This window comes from Patiria miniata, unplaced genomic scaffold (assembly GCF_015706575.1).
Source record: "Patiria miniata isolate m_02_andy unplaced genomic scaffold, ASM1570657v1 HiC_scaffold_26, whole genome shotgun sequence".
Taxonomy (NCBI): Eukaryota; Metazoa; Echinodermata; class Asteroidea; order Valvatida; family Asterinidae; genus Patiria; species Patiria miniata.
The window spans coordinates 6,829,918-6,843,830 of NW_024037065.1; the positions used below are offsets into that span (position 1 = coordinate 6,829,918).

At 42.9% G+C, this 13,913-nt stretch overlaps 1 protein-coding gene across 2 annotated transcripts in view; it reads right to left on the minus strand.

The window, feature by feature from the left end:
• LOC119733794 (sorting nexin-25-like) overlaps positions 1-13,913 on the minus strand; it is a 39,319-nt gene that overhangs the window by 1,567 nt on the left and 23,839 nt on the right. For both annotated transcript variants that reach the window (XM_038207160.1, XM_038207161.1), the window contains exons 10-22: positions 13,615-13,832; positions 12,334-12,373; positions 11,346-11,465; positions 9,892-10,077; positions 8,712-8,867; positions 7,911-8,042; positions 6,910-7,047; positions 5,302-5,418; positions 4,356-4,441; positions 3,540-3,656; positions 2,362-2,502; positions 926-1,107; positions 598-698 (exon numbers count right to left, since the gene is read on the minus strand). In XM_038207160.1, coding sequence (XP_038063088.1) covers positions 598-698; positions 926-1,107; positions 2,362-2,502; positions 3,540-3,656; positions 4,356-4,441; positions 5,302-5,418; positions 6,910-7,047; positions 7,911-8,042; positions 8,712-8,867; positions 9,892-10,077; positions 11,346-11,465; positions 12,334-12,373; positions 13,615-13,832 — 1,734 coding nt within the window. The remainder of the gene's footprint in view (positions 1-597; positions 699-925; positions 1,108-2,361; positions 2,503-3,539; positions 3,657-4,355; positions 4,442-5,301; positions 5,419-6,909; positions 7,048-7,910; positions 8,043-8,711; positions 8,868-9,891; positions 10,078-11,345; positions 11,466-12,333; positions 12,374-13,614; positions 13,833-13,913) is intronic.

The window sequence follows — 13,913 nt, forward strand, 5'->3', positions numbered from 1 at the left end:
CATATCTTATTGACAATATTTACATTGTTGCTATCAGAAGTGCCAATAGTCTTTCATTCTCACTTTTATTCCAAATGTAAATTTTTTTTTAAAAAGGAGAAATAACTCAAAGAGAGGCATAAGACAAACATTTAATGCCAGTAACAAGAAAAAACAACAAGCACCAAAATTAAAAAGAAAAATTGTGTCCCAACCCAACAACACGAGTTTGAAGTCACTTGAGCAATTTTGTGAGCTTTTAAATAATTCTTGCAGACTGGAAATCAACAGGAACTTTCAAAAGTTTCCACCCACATTATGTCTATATTAATTAAGACGTTGTAAATATAACAAAATAAAGAGCTGAGTATTTTGTTTCTACTGCACATGAAAAACTTATACGTGAAAAACAAATGCCCTTAAGACTCAACTTGTGGGATCTGGTTAAATCTTAAGTGATCTTTTGGCAATTATAAAATATATTTGTACCCAATCTAAACAAGAATATGTGGACTTTACTGGACTAAATAGCAGCGCTATCATCGTAATTTTTCTTACAGCAAATCTTTTTGTTTTAAATTCCAGATGAAACAGCAAAACAAATTGTTTTTAACTTACGTATAAGAGATGCTTGTTCGTTCTTGTGTCTTGGAAGGCTTCAAACACCTTGATCGCACCCAGCCGACTGTTGGTTTTGCCAAGGAGGGACTGCAGAAAATCTATTAACAAAAAAACAGCCAAAAATTAAAAGCAAAAAACAGAACAGTTTTGTCAACCAAGGCATATTTCATATTGCATTCCTTTGTCATAGTGACTCTGAATTGTGATGGACATGTGATGGGCATGAGATGGACATGAGATGGACATGCGATGGACTTGCGATGGACTTGCGATGGACATGAGATGGACATGAGATGGAGAAAATAAAGGCAATCTGTTTGCATACCTGGGACGTACTGCAGGAACTTCTCCCTGGCCTTCTTCTTCATCTTGTCCCGTTCCTCCTTGCTGGGCACCGGCCAGGCGGGCGCCAGTTTGCCCTTGGGCCAGACGGACTCTTGCAGGGTACGTATGTAATAGATGATCATGGGCTCCGACACGATCCACTCAACCGTCTCTCTCAGCTGCCTGCAAGTTGAGAATTACAAGTATAAATAGTGTCACAAAATAAGGGATAAACCAGTTCGCACCGAATGACGTTTTACCCGCAAAAGTTTTGCGGTATTCAGAACGGATGACAGATAAACACGCAAGGAGGTAGGCTGGAAATATCTGTCAGCGAACCGCTCACAGCGAGAGAGGCCGGAAATATGAGTGTGCTGCCCGAGGGTGATGGCTTCAACCCGCCTGGCTTGAGGTCGAGTGGAAAGCAATCCCGCGCCTCGTTCCGTTCTTGTCAAAATAATCCCGGCGTGAACTGGTTAAATAGATCACAATAACTTGGGCAATGGACAGCCTGGTAAAGCTAGTCCAAGAACTTCACAAATTGTATTCAGTTGATTCAGAATGTTTATTCACTGGAAGTCTTTTCATGCATCTGGTCTACAACAATTTGACAGATTTAGCCCATATTACAGGGTACTCCTATACAATAGCACTGCCCGGTTCTCTTAACCAGCCAGTGGCAGTCAGCCAGTCAGGTACAAAGAGGACTGTACGCTGGCCCTTTCTGGGACCAGCAAACTCTGTCAGTGTTTTTTTTACTTATGATCCAGATTTAGGTGAGCCAAATGTAGCCCATTCATTGGCCTAACAGGGTAATCCCATACAATAGCACTGCCCAGCTCACAAGTGACTGTCACTGTCTGTCGGGGAGTCAGTGAGTCAGTCAATGAGATTAGGCAAAGAGGAAACTAGGCTGGCCCTCTTGGATCAGCAAAAACTTTGTCAACTCACTGAAATTTCATCACTGACTTAAAAGTAAAGGCCAAGTTACCTTCCCTTTTACCTGCTGGTAGCAGCTCAACAAAACATCATATCTCTCTGTTAGTTAGTTACTGTAGTTAGTCAGTTACTTAGCTAGTTAGTAAGTAACAAACGTTGACATTGTCTATTGCTCCTACACATTTTGACCGATTTCAACCAAGCTTTGTCAAAAGTGTCAGTAGTTCAAGCCCAACATGTCACATGACCAAACTGGGGTCAAAGGTCATCATGGGGTCACTGGGGTCAAAATGCTGATTTTGTTACTCAAAACACTACTCCTTCCAAATATTATATGGCACAATCACGTGACTCATGCATGAACAAGCATTCGGTGGACGGCAACTTCCGAGATCCGATCGAGCTTGTTTTAATGAGTAAACAACATGATTGTCAAAGCATCCACAATGGTCTGTTGTCTCACAATGTGATGCAAAGATTTTAAGAAGGAAAACTCACTTGTTGATGGTGCCCCCAAACGTGGACTGCACAAAGAATATGAGCTTCTTGCGTAGCCATTTGAACATCCCTCGCAGCTCAAACACCTCGCTGATTAACGCGTAGATCGGCTCGGCCGTGGAGTCCCACCTGTCCTGGGTACTATTTAGAAAAAATATTACAAACAGTAAAAAAAATAAATTTCCTAATTCTAAGGGAGCAGCTTAGAGGGAGGGAAAAACGCACTTACCACAAAATGAATTGGGAGATATCATTAAAAAGTACAATACAAATGTAAAAGTAAAGTCTGTCACAAGCCAATATGGCCCATCTGGCCGGCGTCTTCGGTTTCAGTGGCATGAAACGACTGAGAATATTTCTACTCCCCCTGGATGGGATGCCAGTTCATCGCAGGTTACTCCCCAGCTAATGCCTGTACCCATTCATACACCTGGCTGGAGAGAGGCAAGTGGGGGTGAAGTGGCTTGCTCAAGGACACAACATATGGCCAGCAGCTGGATTCGAACCCCTGACCCTCCGATCAAGAGTTACAAACTCTAACCACTAGGCCACACTCCCTACAAACGTGCACGGAACCATACTTTGGAAATTGATTTTGTGTATTTACCACGCAAGGGAATTTGGGGGTACCCTCTTAAAAATCATCTTTAAAAAAAGTTGTAGGTTCCATCCGGTTGGTTAGTGTGACGTCATCACAATTCAACCATGCGTACTTCACACGGTGCAGCATAGCACAAATGGAACCGGAAGTTAACGCACATCGAGCATTTATCCAATGGGCGCTAGTTCTCAATGGTGTGTGTGCGTGTATGACGTTTTACTAACAAACCGGATATGGATGCTTAGCTTACTATGGACTACGTGCAACGGTTACAAAGGGGAGAGTTGGGGGAGACCACTGGGAGGGACCTGAACGCATTGCCGACAGAGCCTGCACTCACGTGAAGACATAACAGGCTTGCGCACATTTAGAATAATATCAGTCATGCGTACTTCACGCCTTAGGTCGTCAAACCAGTACACGCACACATTACGTCCCTCCCACTGCGGCTATTGAAAGTGCTTACAAATCGCACTCTACAGTTTGGACACAGAATCCATACTTTCAGAAAGCATATAGTTTTAGAAACACATGTATCGCCACGGATACTGTTGCCGTGGTTTGTCTTTCTACTCACCTCTCGTCTTCTCCCTCCGCCTCGTCCCCTCCTCTGTCCTCCTCCTGCTCCACAGCCGTGGACTTGAAGATGCTGGCTAGGGAGAACATGCTCTTCTTTTCTTTCTTTTCTTCTTTGCTACGGAGAGAAAAATGCAAAAAAAAAGTTAAAAATTACCATATTAACATCAATTTCTGGTGACAAAACCAAGGATTTCCAGCACAATCTCCCATGGCATTGTCTAGGGCTGTGCCAAATTAACAGGATATCCAGATATTCAATCATCAAACAAATATCCAAATAACATTTTTTTCGAGGTCGTGAGGAGATGATGAAAAACATCCACACTGTTCTTTTCAGTTTAAATCTTAGTTGTGTTGTTTCTTTGTAACTTGTCAAATGCCGCAATTTTGTCAAAATGATTTGAGTGTCCATGAAAAATAACAAAAAAAAATTTGTTAAAATCGATCAAATATCAACCTTTCCGATACCCGTTCTTTATATTACTTTAATAAGATCTTTGTCAATTTTTAACAACTGCATGAACATACAAATCCAGGTCAGAGGACAATTTAGGTTGCCGCATGTTAAACTTGATCAGTGCATTTCGAATATTCGATCAAGTCTAAGTTAAAACTATCGCATACTCAATTATTTTCAAAAGTGCACAGATCTAGCACTGTCACTCACAAACCTGACAAAATATACCCTAAAGCCAAACTGATTAGGTGCATATGTAATAATTATAAAATTGAACAAAGAACTTGTTAATTACATTTGTGGTATGGTACTCATGGAGCACCATACAAATCGGCTACGCATCATACATGTACTTACACAGTTGCTTTCAGACACTCGGGAGTGGGTACCAGGAAGGTGTACAAAACCTCACTGTGTCTCAGTGTTTCATCTTGGAGTACCGACTAATACAGAAACAAAAAAGAATGTGTGGGTTTACCTAACAAACACGTGTGCATTTATCCATCACTTTTTTTCCTCAATAAAAAGAATTGAATCTTGTTAAGCACATGTGCAGTTGGAATGCCGCTTTGGCTTATTAACCACTTTGTGCCGGGTTTATTTTTGCCAAAAATTTCGAAATTTTCAAAAGACAAATTTCCCAGCCAACTTCTGATATCCAGCAAACTGTACAAATACTGATTCACAAGAGTCATTCAACAGTATCTGTACGATATTTCTTGCCGAAATATGTTTCAATACTCCGGGGTGTGCACTGGAGCATAAATTGTACAACAGTAGGCCGTGCACAATGGCCCACACAATGGGCAGCACACGGTCCACCTCCACAGACAACACAGACTTTGTGTGTGTGTACAAAAAGCACGAGGGATCAGCTTATTCAGACATCACCCAAAGGCGAATTGAGGCAATCTTGATGTCTAAATCCGTCAGCCGTGCCTGTGTACAAAAACAGCCATTGCGTGTTATCACGGTCTTTGGCGATAACTGGTTAAAAAGAGCATGTTTGGCTCAGTAATATGTATGAGTTGTAATAATTGTATATTACATAAATATTTTTTTTATTGTAATGCTATCAAAGACTCCTCTGAAGTGCTGAGATACTTCAGTCCTGAGAAAATTTGGAGAAAAGACAAAGAAATTGCAGAAATTACAGAGGCAAGCCGACACCTCTGGAATTGTAGACTAAAGAAAAATCCACACCGTTCAGGCAGGGACTGAAAAATCCAATCCACATATTGGCCTGTGTTGGATTCCAACCTGGGCCATAGAGGAAGAAGTACCAATGCATTCTGTAACTTACCGTGAGATATTTCTGCAGCGTTCCTTTGGAGCTGTTTAAGAAGTCCTGCTGTTGGACTGACTTGAAGGGTCTCCTGCTGTACTGGGGTAGTTCCATCTTGCCGACCCACTTACTGCACTGTAACGCCAATCAAATAGAAATAGACAGGTTACAAGAGCTCTCAAAATTTCCAAAAAAAATCACAATAGCCTTGCATCCCATGGTCTTAAAATTATGGGTTCCGTACACAAGTACCCCCTCAAGGGTAAGAAAGGGGAGAGTTGGTGGCGACCACTGGGAGAGACATTTGAGCACTACCGTTGACACCAGGCCAGATGCTCGTGCGAAGATGCTATGGCTTTGACAGTTAGAAGAAGATAACTTGTGCCTACTTTGCGCAATAGACTAATCTGGCGACAGCCATTTTCTGAGGTGGCACCAGGCTAGTGCGAGTCGCGCTCAGGTAGTCCGCACAAACTTCGCACTCCTTCGACCAATAGAGTTACCAAAATACGCATTTACGAACGTATTCGAGATACGTGTGAGCGTGGCACCACCGCAGTAGCAGCTTCTTATTCTGGTCGCTGCATTCCGCTACATCCATGCAAACCAGCACCAGGTTTGCAGCATTGCTAATGTTGTCAGCATTGGGACTTTTTGGCGTGATCCCTAGCTACATGTATTGGTGATTTCCCCTAACATGGTGCGGCCCCTAACGTGGCGCACAGTGATTTTTCGCCTCTAGCGCCTTGCTAGAGCAAATGTTTTACCTGAAATTTCACAGTAAGTGAAATTTCATCAGGCTCCAGACATTCCCATTTATCAATCTTGAGTTTACCTACCCGTTAGCAGGGAAATTTATTTTTGCGAGATTTTCCGATTTTATTTCGAAGTGCACGGTGAACAGTTTATTAGAATTTTTCAACTTTAAAGAAATTCTTAAATGTTAACTTGGGATTTTCCAAGATTTGTTCAAGTGCGCCACATTAGGGAACACTCGGCCGATTTTGTGCCCAATTTCCAGACACCGCCAATTTCAAGGTCATGGAATTTCAGACTCAATTTCATGACCTTGAAATTGTTCACAAAGGTTCAACAGCAAGCATTATTAACAAAAAAATACCAGTATTTAACTGAATGAATTTATAGTTTGTCAACAAAGAAGTTTGGCAACACCGCATGAGGAAAGTCGGGGGAACGTCGCAGTGCGCCACGTTAACCAGTTCACACCGGGATTATATTGTCAAAAATGGAACAAGGCGTGAGATTACTTTTCACTCGACCTCAAGCCATCACCCTCGGGCAGTACACTCATATTTCCGGCCTCGCTCGCTGCGAGCGGGTCACTGACAGATATTTCCGCCTCGCTCCCTGAGTGTTTAATCTGTCATCCATTCCGAAAACCGCAAAACTTTTGCGTTTATACACGGCCTCCGGCGTGAACTGGTTAAGGAACACCACTATAAGCTGGTTTATGGCTACTGACTACCGCCCCTTGAACAATGACATTGACAAACTGGAAGTAGGGCCCTTTCACTTCATGGTCCACAAGAACAGTGTTTCCAAAAATCTCAACGGGGCTACGTTAAAAATCTATTCAGTAGACTCTTCGTGTTTTTTTTCAATTACCTCTTTCAATCTCTGCTGCAGAGCGTGGAAGTCCCCCAGACGACGTGAGACGACCCATCCCGGTATTGATATGGCCGGGTCAATGGGATGTACCACTATCACGTAATAGGGGATGACCGTGTCACCTTCCTCCAAGATCTAGGCAGACGAGAAAAATTGAAGTGAAGAAAATTGCAGACTAAGGCCGTGTCCGAAACGGGCTTCCAGAGCTACGGTTACGTCTATTGTCAGCACGTCCCCGCGTATTTTCAATGGGCGCAGACCTAGACCTAGCTCTAGACAACTGATTCGGATGCAGCCTAACACTTCACGACAAGAGATAAAAGTCTACACACTATCATTTACATGGTTTTTTTTTTGCTTGATAGAAATTTGGTGTTGCGCTAGTGGAGACAATTTTATCATATAGAGTACAATAAAAAATAATGTACCACAACACACAAACAATACTGCTTTTGTAGATGGAAACTTTTCACGCTTGACTTGAGGTTGCAGACCAGTAAATAGACTGCCCTAGCCCTCAGTGGTACTTACGTGCACTTCCCAAAATTATTAGAAATACTCACAACTCTCCAAGGTATTTGAGATACACATCAAATTAAAGCTTATTTCATCATCTTTCATTTTCCATTCAATTTTTGAGGAGTTAACCAATTGGGAGAAAATTCCATCCAAACACGATCACCCCTAAAGCAGTTCTGAAAATTCCATCCAAAGATGATCACCCCTTAAAGCAGTCCTGAAGCCCATCCCCATTTTGAAAATGGACGCCTACGCTCCATTGCAAAATAGATCCATTTAAGGGCCTAATTTCATCCACATTTCACAGAAACAGGAGTTCCCAGTCCTCTGCACGTCTTCCACTCTTCTTTTTTACAAATCTCCAAGTTCGCGGCCCTCAAAATGCTCTAAGACCGGAGAATTTGAGGGCCCAGTGTAGGCAATTTCGGGCCTATTTACAGGTCTGCACCCTTGAGTATTGTCCCCGTGGCGTAACTGACCTGAGCTGAGCAGATATCGGCCCGCCACTTGCCAATTTGGTCACTCCACAGGTCTGTCCGCTCGATGTAGGTTTCCAAGGTCGACTTCTCCAGTTTGAGTTGCTCGATTTCTTTCTCCAGCATCTGCTGCATCTGTGGAGGGGAAAACAAAACACCAAATTTGATAATAAAAAGGCTATTAAAGGTACAGTCCATCTTTTGCAGATACCCAAAAAGTAACTGACGAAATTACTGTTGAAAAAAATACTTGGTTTAAAGATAGTAATGGGACTAAACTCCTGTGAAATTATTCTTTCTGGCAAGCTGTCATTTTGACGAAAACAATGAAAGAAGGCCATTTCCATGATGCGTCTAAAAATATATTCGTGGAAATTTCCATTAGTAGTTCGTTTTATTAATTCAGTGAAGCGCATGCAAGCATGGAAACGACGCACACGCGCGAGCGATTACTATAATTCATCGGTTAAGTGCGCGACATTGCGTAGCTGCAATCGACTGAATGAGAATGTGTCCCGGACGCTGAATTCAGGCGCAGTTCAAAACATGACTCAGCAACTTCTGATTTAAAAACGAGATCCTAGAATACTTTTTTTCTCAGAATATACAGCATTCACTGAGCTAAGACTTCATAGATGAGTTGTTAAGCATCCTTCTTTAGAATTTGAGCACTTTTGTTTCTTCAAACGAACATAATGCACAAATTACAAATGATGTACTCTACCTTTAAGAGTTTGCGAGAACAAAACAAAACTCATTAGAGTAACTCATCAAACAGGTTACCTAAATGACCGAGTATCCTACCTTTGAGTCTGCACTGTGAGCGCTCTTGAGGTTACTCAGCGCCTGGAGCTTGTTGCCGAGTCGTTCCTCCACTTGTTGGAGTTTGGTCACGACGGACATCGTCTGCTCAACAAAGCTGGTCTCGGAAGTCTGCAGCTCCTCCTGTGGTGGCTTCACCTATCAAACACGTAAAAAATTATGCACCATTTAGCATCCGCTTCAAACTAGCATTGTTCCACAAATTTTCTCGACTTACCAGACAGTCCCGAAATTCGCAGACAACAAGGAACTTTTACCTCCGTTCCAAAATTCCATAACTGTTTTTGGACAGTCGGTGACTGTAAAACTTGACTGTTTGAGGAACATGAGGACAGTCCCAAAATTCCTGCAGCTTTCCACGACTTCCGGATTACCTCTGTGTTGCATCCCTTATTCCTTAAGACTTCCAGGTTACCTTTGTATTGAATCCCTTCTTTCCATAGACTTCCAGGTTACCTTTGTATTGAATCCCTTCTTTCCATAGACTTCCAGGTTACCTTTGTATGAAATCCCTTCTTTTCCAGGACTTCCAGGTTACCTTTGCATGAAATCCCTTCTTTTCCAGGACTTCCAGGTTACCTTTGTATGAAATCTCTTCTTTCCCATGACTTCCGGGTTACCTTTGTATCAAATCCCTTATTGCCCAGAACTTCCGGGTTACCTTTGTATTGAATCCCTTCTTTTCCAGGACTTCCGGGCTACCTTTGTATTGAATCCCTTCTTTTCCAGGACTTCCTGGTTACCTTTGTATTGAATCCCTTCTTTTCCATGACTTTCGGGTTACCTTTGTATTGAATCCCTTCTTTTCCATGACTTTCGGGTTACCTTTGTATGAAGTCTCTTCTTACCCATGACTTTCCGGTAATCTTTGTATTGAATCCCTTCTTTCCCAGAACTTCTGGGTCACTTCTTTTCCAGAACGTCCGAGTTACCTTTGTATGGAATCCCTTATTCCCCACGACTTCTGGGTTACCTTTGTATTGAATCCCTTCTTTCCCAGGACTTCTGGGTCACTTCTTTTCCAGAACGTCCGAGTTACCTTTGTATGGAATCCCTTATTCCCCACGACTTCTGGGTTACCTTTGTATGGAATCCCTTATTCCCCACGACTTCTGGGTTACCTTTGTATTGAATCCCTTCTTTCCCAGGACTTCCGGGTTACCTTTGTATTGAACCCCTTCTTTTCCAGGACTTCCGGGCTGAGCGCCTCCGTGGATGCCTTCTCGGTGGGCTCCCCCACCGCAGCCATCAGCTTGCCGTAGCTCTCGCTGACCAGGAAGGACGGGTAGTAGGTCTCGTCTAGCAACTGGTAGACCTGATGCTGGGCGCTGAAGAATGACTCCGGGCCCTGTTCAAAACACAAATAAAACAACAAAAATCAGGTTAGTGAAAGAGTGGTTTTCTGTGGCATTTAGTTGACCCTGGTTTTTAATTGTTGTACCAGGCACTAGTCTGATCACACACTCAAAAACGGAAGGCATGATGAGCCATTTAACACCCAGTTTGTAGATTGTCATATTGATCTATGTTACAACTGATAATGTAGTAACCAACTGATAACGTATCACCAACCGATAACATCACACAAATTGACCGATACTGTATCATTAACCGATAACGTAACAAAAAATGACCGATAATGTAGTAAATGTTACTACACTATCAGTCAATTTTTGTTACATTATCGGTTAGGACCGATAATGTAACAGCAATGTACTGATAGTGTAGTACATTTTACTACACTGTCGGTCAATTTTGTGTTACATCATCGGTTAGTGATACAGTATCGGTCAATTTGTGTGATATTATCGGTTGGTGATACAACATTCGTTGGTTACTACATTATCAGTTGTAACAACCTATAATGTAGGTCAACTAAATCTATATGGGCTCCGTGCACAAGTACCCCTTCAACGGCCAGAAAAGGAGAGTTGGGGGAGACCTAGATTGGTTCCCGGTTCATCCACTGCGTATTTCGAATGATTCAAAGTAATTGGGGGCTGGGATTAGTCTGGGAGACCATCGCAAGTTAAATTCGAGCTAAGCCATAGCGAAGCGCGAAGACGCTATGGCTTAGCTTTGTGCACATTCAGGATAAATATGTCATGCGTACTTCGCGCGCGAACCAGTACAGCACTCACACGTGGTGTCCCATCCAAGGGACTCTCAAAAGTGGTAAAATGTGCGCCCTCGTTTTTTGGTGCATGAAGCCTATAGCTGTAGCCATACCATTCGGATGCTGCCTGATGCATGAGCAGCATTGTATTTGAGTCCCTGCAAGTATTTCAGTCTCAAGTCAAGTCACTACATGTAGCTACTCAAATGAACTGTTGCAAAAGCATTCCTTTGCCATTGTTCATCAACTTACTGGCTTTATGAAAGGACTTGTGAAAAGGAATTGGGAGGAACTGGAATACAAACATTGTGCATGAGTGTGCAAGAGAAGGCCAATCTAAGAATAGGGGAGGCGGCCGGCACATCCAAGACGCATTGCAACCATTAAGATATCAGTTGCCTGTCCTCATATACACGTATGTGATGAGCTCAAATCTCCAGTCTATCCTGGAGACATTAATTATGATTTTGATTGGTCAAGACACCACGACTTGAACTTACCCTGTTTGCTGCCAAGAAGTCTGTCATGCCTTTGATGTGGGCTTTGTCCACCTTGACCGCGCTGGTTGTAGCCAGGTAGGTCTGGTAGATCTCATTAGCATACATGTGCTGGTCCTTGGGCTGATAAAAACAAATAATAATAATAGCGCATTTAAAAGAAGATAAAGGCAGATCGTACACTCATTGTCACCCCGGACAGGCATGCCAATAATCCTTGCCGTGACCATTTGTAATGCCTATGCAGTACGATGTGTTTTTCCTTAATTTATATTTTACCTGGGGTATACATGGCTAGGATACGATAATCTCCAATGTCACAGGAAACTTTACAAAATGGTGGATCTAAGGGGGGATTTTGGCAGTTTAACCACCCCCCCGGCCACAAAAATAGGAAAATTATGCAGAAAAACATAGCACATGTCTGCCAACTCCCCCCCCCCCAGAAAAAAATTCTTTGAATATTAACCCAGCACCTGAGCAAAAACTGGATCAGCCCCTGATTTCTTTAACTTGCTAGCTTGTACCCCGAGGGCCCGCTCATACTTCCCGCAAAAACGAATGCCATTAAGCGAATTTGACCTCGGGCAAACCTTGCTGCAATGTTCGTTTGGACTGGAAATGTGCTCAACTTTTGCGAATAAGCAGCCCGAATACTTGGCTCGACATCACAAGTTTTTGCACCCAGTTCGCTTTCGTGTCATTTACGAACTGTCCTCAATAACTCCCTGTGGATTTTAGCCAGGAAATTCAATGACCCATTCTCTGTATAATGTACTTGAAACTGTCACAGGGCATTTGGTCCTATGTACAGTAGCGGAAAGTCTTGCAAAATACCCTGAATTCTTCTGGTGGATTTTCAAGGAGCTAAAAACATTAGGATAAATTCTGATACTTCAAATATTGTCATAAAGGTGTATACATGAAAACACTATGGTGTGTTAAAATTACCAAAATACTTATTTATAAAGTCAGTGGCATACATTCTCACCTTCTTACTGTCCCTCAATTGCTCCACCGCCAACCAAAAGCTGCCAAAAGAAGCAAGTGACAAGTTATTAAGATTTTTTTTAAGTCGAACAAATTGATTTTAGCGGAGTTTAAACCTGCGCACTCCAAATTGCTGTTCTGGTGCTCTACCAACTGAGCTATCTAGCCCTATGTTGGTGGTTCCCCATTTTTGTTAATGTATTTGTTCAAGGGGCGCTAGTCGGAAGCCATAAACCGGTTTTTAACACCCCTCTTGCTTCTTCTTTATCCTGATTGGCTGAAACGCGATCATGTGTGATTCACTAATATAGGCTAGTGTATGAAACTCGGTCAGCGTGAACTAGACGTGCATCGAGACATCGCACACGTAATTTCCAGAGTATAGTGCCTGATCGGGCACTATACTCAAACATATTTGACTGGTTACAGCTCCCTCTGACAAAACTCAAACTCAAAAATTTAATCTAGGGAAACTTTGTTCCTTAATTGTTGAACTGCTTACAGTTGAATTGCTTATGAGTTACTTGTTGAATTAAAACAGTTCAATAATAAAACACTGAAAGGTTTCTTCTTTTTTAAAATTTTGGATAGAGGTGAGTTATAAAACACATATGGACTGGCAAAATTCGGTCCCTAGTGCACCTCTATGCCCCCTCGGGCCTGTGAGTGACCAGAAGATGGTTATATTTCCCTCGACCGCCTCTTATGGTCACCCACAGTCCCTCGGGAGCGCATAGACGTGCACTAGTGACCTCACTGCCAGTCTATATGTGTATAATATGCCATGTAGGCAGGGATCACGCCCAAAGTCATGATACTAGCAACATTAGCAATGCTGCAAACCTGGGAAATAAGGGATTAAAATCTCCTGAAACCAGAGCCATTGATGAAGACGGGTTTCAAAACCCTCTTCATTCCGTGAGGTGAATGCATGCCTACAAAGTTGCCCATTTCCTCCTCAGTGAAGAGGGGCAATCAAAGCAAAATGGCTTGCTCAAGAACACCAGCAAGTAAGAACTATAACTAACCATAGTTTGGCTATCTCCCATTGAACCAGTCAACCATAGCTGGACTAGTCTGCTCCACTATTTTGAGACTAGCCTTCGGAGGTTGGTGACATTGCAAGTTACAATAACCCCACACACATCACAATGCTCAACAGGAAGCCAGGATGAAGATGTTTTGTAATGTTTGACCATCCTTTGAGATGTTCTCACAGTGCTGTTGGCACATACATGTCCTTGATCAAACTTGCTCGCAATTTCAAAGTGAAAAATCTTACTTCAGCAAGTCGTCCTTGCCGTCCTTTTTCAGGAAGTTGGTCAGGTAGGCCCGGGCCACCTTGTCCGACAGGATCTCGTCCAGAGTCAGCACCCGCTGCGGCCGCAGGTCATGCAGCGGTCTGGAGTGGTGCCCGGCAGTGGACCGGCTGTAGGCCTGGTACTCAGGCCCGCCTCGGAGCGCCAGGCGTCGCTCGCACTGGACTTTGGCGACTTTGCACTGCAATGAAGACAAGATTACTGATTGTAAAAATTTGAAACTCGCTATTCAGCGCAATACAAGTGCTGATGAGTTTAGGCT